Genomic DNA, 6,915 nt, shown 5'->3' with positions numbered 1-6,915 from the left:
CTATATCTCGCCTTTTTATTTCATAAAGGTGAGGCAATAAATTTGAGTGTTTAAGTTATGACCCAAGTACTTCAGATGTGTACTCTACTGACTGAGCTAAATCCCACCCTGCTTGCAGAGATATCTTTATAACAGTAGTAATGTTTTAGCTGTAACTTACATACATCTAAAGATTTCTTACAGAAAAAAACACCTCATCTTTCTAATCACTGAAGATTGTACATGTATACATTATATTTCCTAAATCCCACCCTGCTTGCAGAGATATCTTTATAACCGTAGTAATGTTTTAGCTATAACTAACATACATCTAAAGATTTCTTACAGAAAAAAACCCTCATCTCTCTAATCACTGAAGATGGTACATGTATACATGATATTTCCTGTATCATCATCATGACTCACCAATTATTTCGCTGGACGAAAGAAAGCAAACACTACTAACAAAGTACTAAGTATATATTGTTAATTTTTCAAATTCTTCTTGATACTGGACTACAAACAAAACTTTATACATTATTCATATAAGCTTGCACATACACCATCCAAACACGCTCACCATCGGAAAGACATCCATTTCCCTAGTGACTAGATTAATTACGTCCTCCATCACTTTTGGTGTTAACACAGAGTACGACAATCGCATCACCTGGTGACAGAAAAAAATAAAAAAATAAAAAATAAATAAATGAAAACAACAACAAACACATTTACATTAAGTATTAGCACAGATAATAGACATTACCAAACATGTTAATAATAAAATCACCATGACCAATATTCACAATTAAATATTGTCATAAAAAAAGTAATACTTCTATATTAGGCAGTTTGGCAGCCTTTTTAAATTAGCAACATTGTCATAAATGTAAACACCAAATAAATAAATAAAAATAAAACATTATCACTTAAAAAATGAAAAGTTTTGCATTGACACTTATAGGAGGAAGTACAAAAAAAGAGAGCAAAGTTTATATGAACTCGCAGTGGTTTTTATGATGTAATACAACGTACCACAATGTTTTTGACCTTCATTTACTGGTAATGCTATTAATTAAAATTTGCTAGTGAATAATAATTCTTGTAATTATTGCTAAGTTATTTTTATTTCCGTACCTTCCTGTAAATAAGTGATGTGGCTGCCACTCTGACGCGGTATCCATGGTGAAAGAAGTTATGGTCGAGGAATATGTTAACGAGGAAAACAACACACAGAAAAGCACCAAAAATGTAGACTTGAGGAAATTTCAGACTGCCCGGGTTATCCTGGTTGAACATGTTGATGAAGTAGCCCATCAGAACAGCTTGGACAATCCTCAGTGTTTCCTGGAAGTGACAAATAAAAATTAAAAGTTTGTTTTGTTTAACGACACCACTAGAGCACATTGATATATCAATCATCGGCTATTGGATGTCAAAAAGTTTGTAATTTTGAACTATAGAGTTAGGCTGGAAACCTGCTACATTTTTCCATTAGTGGCAAGGGATCTTTTATATGCACCATCCCACAGACAGGATAACACATACCATGGCCTTTGATGCACCAGTTGTGGTGCACTGGCTGGAACGAGAAATAGTCCAATGGGCTGGCTGTAAGTGACAAATAGTTCGATAATAACACCATTTTAAAACAACAGGGCTGTCATCCCCTAAATGTTTCAAGGTGTGAGATTCACCCAAAAGACTATTCAAACAATCTGTCATTACACATGTTAATTAATAACAGATGAGAATGTTCAGAATGTACTAAGGTCCTGGATCAGGCAGCCTCTGGCATCACCAGTGACTGAGTCCAGTGCATTTTATACTTACCTTCATTTATTTGTAACTTATTTTCAAGTTTATATCCACTTAAGCTTCAAGCATGCTGTTCTGGGCACATGTCTCAGTTATGTGATCTTTCTGTCCATGACAGGGGTTAACTGTTAGTTGTTAGTGAGAGAGAAGTTGGTGTAGTGTTCTAGTTAGGAGCCTGTGCCATCATGCAAACTCAATACCTGTCAGCCTCATGTCCGATGGCTTAAGCACTATACCACTAAGGCTGGCTTTTGTACTTAGGATTTAGTATTGCTTTAATAATAGGTATAGACATACATATACGTAGTCCTATATTAATACCAACAGATTGTTATAACATTAACAGCTTGGTTCCTGCTAGTGTATGTTAAAATTTCACATCAGAATTTCTCAAGTTTTATTGATAAAACAATATGAGCACATATAATTGTTTTGCTCTTATTCTCCAAAAATAACATTTTATTGCCAGTTTGTAATAACTAAAGAATAACCAGTAGTACAAGTTTTTTGGATAATATTATTTCTTGAGTAATTAAAGGTGCTACCTCCACTAGGACCAGCAATGTAAACGACAAGATCTGGCTCCGGTAACATCTCCAAACAGCCTTTAACAGGCTGGGCGTTCCTCCTATCTTCCAGAAATACAACTCTTTTTCCCATTCTCTGTAAAAAAAAAAATATATATATATATATATATGTATGTATGTATGTATGTATGTATGTATGTATGTATGTATGTATGTATGTATGTATGTATGTATGTATGTATGTATGTATGTATGTATGTATCTATATATATTCTTTATTCCATTTTTAGGCCATAGCCCATTTACAGACAACAAAAGGTGACATTTGAAGGACCCGTTGTTCAACAATTCATATAGCAAACTAAATATTATTTAACTGCAATTAGTTTGTATACAGATTTTAGGAAAAATAACAATATTTGTATTTTCTAACAATTATTTTTGGTGTACGTTACCTCATATATGTCTACAAATTAACTTATATCCCACTATTATAGTTTTGATTCATATAATTTATTCTCATATTTATTATTTTCCTTTATTACCATACCCCGCCCTCATATATATATATATATATATATATATATATATATATATATATATATATATATATATATATATATATATATATATATATATATATATATATATATGTATTCAACAACATTTCATTACAAGAAAAACATTTTAGCAAGCAAATACAATCCTAATTTTAGCATTTGAGTGATGCAATCAGAACAACTTCATCTTTAATAATCTTAAAACATACATTTGAAGAGGTAGAAACAAAACTGCAATTGTTTATGATGTAAAACATTTCTGTTTAAACATATATATGATGTCTGGGAAAATGTTGGGTCTTTTCAAGTAAACAATGAAAAAGTAAGCTAATTTTGTAAATTTGCATATGATTTTTAACATGAAACCAATTCAAAATTTGAATTTTGTGCACAATCATTTTTTTGAGAAAACTCACTACATTTTTCCATTAGCAGCAAGGGATTTTTTATATGCAATTTCTATTACAGAACAGCACATACCACAGCCTTTGATATACCAGTCGTGGGGCACTGGTTGGGATGGGAAACAACGCAGTTAAAGAAAGGGTTTACTGAGATGATTGAATCCTATGATGTGTTTGTAGAGAGCCAGATAAATTTGCAGTTAATTACATACTCTTAAAAAAAAGTAGGGGAACCTGAAATATTAATGTTAATATCAACTATCAGACCAAACACACGTTTTGACCACAGACATCCTAGTGTAGAATGTTCAGGTCTGTTTATCAACACGCTGAAACACATTCCATAGTTGCATGTGCATCACGCAGTTGCCCCATACACGTGCGTGGGGTGTCATTCTCGATTTTGACAATTTCCAGGAAGGTTGATTAATCACTGTGGAACATTGTTTCTGTCAATCGTTTTCATTCTGTTGACCATACAGTTGTTATTGTTTTGTTTTTAGTCATTTTTATTGTTTGAATTTCCGATTTACTGATAAAAAATCATCAACTTTCGAATTTCACTTTTGACCTCAATCATCCTTCAAGATCTTTGGTGGTCATAAAACCTACTGTAATACTGAACTACTGGTTGTAATGTTTGCCCAATTAATTTACGATTATCATATATCCATTCCCCACAGCTAATATACCTTACAATTTTGGCAACTGTAAATTCGTATTAGAGTTCCCCTACTTTTTTTTAAGAGTATACATTTCACAGGACTATAGGTTATAAAAAAACAAAAACAAACGCTATTTCAAGCAAAAAGCTAAATTTTGGCCAGAAATACTATGCAGCATTAAAAGAGGAGTATGCAAATTTAAAGATGGTACACAGCTAGTAAAATATCATTTGAAGAATTTACCTGCCGAGGTTGTTGGAGAGTTTTACTGTGGAATCCTGCGGCAACACGTCATACACATCAGCCTCATCAAGTGTGTAGTGATAGCCCTTCCAGAATATCCTGCCAGTCCACCTGTCAATCAAACAGACATCATTATAATACACATCATCAAGTGTGTAGTGATATCCCTTCCAGAATATCCTGCCGGTCCACAAATCAAATACAACTCAGAATATACATCAGACTCATCAGTATGTTTTTATGCTGGAACATTCATTCATTCATTCATTCATTCATTCATCCATCCTCATCAAGTGTTCTTCCAAAATATCCTGCCATCCATCTGTCAAACAAAACACTTTTATTCAACCCATAACATTATTTAATAGATTAGTATCAAACACACTGGTTGTATTATAGTAACCATCTAAATCATTACTTACTACCATTACAATACTGACTAATAAATGTACATTATAATCCTGATAAGTACAGCCTAGCTAATTACAAAACAGTCTATATATTACCATCTATACATAATACAGCCTAGATGATTACAACCCAGATGATTACAATATAAATCATTACATCCCAGTTGATTACAGCCTAGATGATTACAACCCAGATGATTACAATGTAAATCATTACATCCCAGTTGATTACAGCTTAGATTAATACAACCCAGATGATTACAATGTAAATCATTACATCCCAGTTGATTACAGCTTAGATTATTACAGCCGAGATGATTACAATGTAAATCATTACTTCCCATTTGATTACAGCTTAGATTATTACAACCCAGATGATTACAATGTAAATCATTACATCCCAGTTGATTACAGCTTAGATTATTACAACCCATATGATTACAATGTAAATCATTACATCCCAGTTGACTACAGCTTAGATTATTACAACCCAGATGATTATAATGTAAATCATTACATCCCAGCTGATTACAGCTTAGATTATTACAACCCAGATGATTACAATGTAAATCATTACATCCCAGTTGAATACAACTTAAATTATTACAACCCAGATGATTACAACTTAGATTATTACAACTTTGGACTACAGGCTGATAGGTAGAGGGTTCGCAGCCCGGTACTGGCTCATACCCAGAGTGAGGTCTTAAAGGACGGGACAGTTTGGCCTGGTATTCATATTCAATGATATATAATGCACATTATTGCTTAATATCAACAAGTATAATCATATAGTTAATTAATAAAACAGTTAAATGTGACGGCTATTATATATTACGGGCGTAGCCATTTTGTACCATCCCAGTGAATACGCCCTCTGGCGAGCTGGTGGTTACGTAATACCTAATGTGTCATGTCAGGAATTAGTCTTCGAACTGAAGAAACAAAATGTACCTGATTTTTGCGAATGCATTGCAATGTTCTGTAATAATAGCCATCCCAGTAAGCCAGCAACAATTATATATTATTTTTCAATACAAAATAAACCACCATTGTCAAGGTGTTGAAATAACTGTATTATGTTTTGTACATAAATTAATCCATGTACTGAAATAATAATCGGAGTGTTTTCTTGGTTAATTGGTCTTTTCTTTCTGTGGCCTGTACCTGTGGTTCCTGATTGGCAGGTGTATATTTAGACAGTCCCTAGACACTGTGTCTAGACACACTAAATAGACGTGCCTCTTTTATTAAGATCACAGGGTATTGTGTGGTAACCGCACGGATACCCCTCCATTCGTAATGGGCATTATCAGCCGTTCTGCTTTATTACTGTAAGTAATTCTGTAAAACCCTTGATTAAGTAGACTTTCCCATCTAAAATCACAAAACTGATCAATAATGTCGTCCCAAAGAAAAGAAAAGATCGTGAGTGGTCGTTTTTGCTCGAACATACTGTACCAATAGACCTAATAATATGAATTTTTTCTTTGTATTTTTTAAAAAAGAAAAATACTATAACTCCATTTAGTTCTATTGATGCAAATTGAAATATATTTAGTTGAATAGTTTATTATACTATCAAGTCATTTATGTTGTTTTACAAGTCAGGTTGATGAAAGCGAAGTGCCTTGTCATAAATTAGAGCGTTTGTTTACACAGTGCATAGAGGAGATGGATGGAGCTGACATCACTTCACCCCGAGCGGTTGTCACAAAAACAAAACAAAATGGCTGCCCCCAGTTAGCAGGAATAATCATGGTTTTTTTTATTAACTCTAAAATTATCAGTATGTGTTGGTGGTCCGGGTATGCATCTTTCCAACACATAAATCTCTTGTTTGAGTTTACTCTACCTTTAAGGGCTCAATGGGTAGGTGTAAGGCCACTACACCCTCTTCTCTCTCACTAACCACTAACCAACTAACAACTAACCCACTGTCCTGGACAGACAACCCAGATAGCTGAGGTGTGTGCCCAGGACAGCATGCTTGAATATTAATTGGATATCAGTGTTCGAGATTAAAATTTTTGGCCACTATCCCAGTTGGATACTAACATTTCAAAATCTGGTATCCCACCTGAGAATTTAGTATTATATGGCATCCCGGTGGGATACTGGGTTCTTGAAGTCTGGTATCCAAAATTAAATTCTTGTATCCCCGGGATGTTGGGATACCGTTAATCTCGAACACTGGATATAAGCACAAAAATAAGCTAAAATGAAATGAATGTTAATACGGGTCATGCTGTACTAACATGATATGAGAGAATAGAAAGGTGGCAGCCCGACTCCATTTAGAACTAACC

At 33.8% G+C, this 6,915-nt stretch overlaps 1 protein-coding gene across 1 annotated transcript in view; it reads right to left on the bottom strand.

Moving 5' to 3' along the window:
• Window positions 1–520: 520 nt before the first annotated feature.
• LOC121374432 (ATP-binding cassette subfamily C member 4-like) overlaps window positions 521–6,915 on the bottom strand; it is a 38,223-nt gene continuing 31,828 nt past the window's right edge. Inside the window, exons 3-6 of the mRNA XM_041501534.1 lie at window positions 4,197–4,307; window positions 2,343–2,460; window positions 1,117–1,326; window positions 521–649 (exon numbers count right to left, since the gene is read on the bottom strand). Coding sequence (XP_041357468.1) covers window positions 521–649; window positions 1,117–1,326; window positions 2,343–2,460; window positions 4,197–4,307 — 568 coding nt within the window. The remainder of the gene's footprint in view (window positions 650–1,116; window positions 1,327–2,342; window positions 2,461–4,196; window positions 4,308–6,915) is intronic.

This window comes from Gigantopelta aegis, chromosome 6 (assembly GCF_016097555.1).
Source record: "Gigantopelta aegis isolate Gae_Host chromosome 6, Gae_host_genome, whole genome shotgun sequence".
Lineage (NCBI taxonomy): Eukaryota > Metazoa > Mollusca > Gastropoda > Neomphalida > Peltospiridae > Gigantopelta > Gigantopelta aegis.
This window is presented reverse-complemented; position numbering and strand designations above follow the sequence as displayed.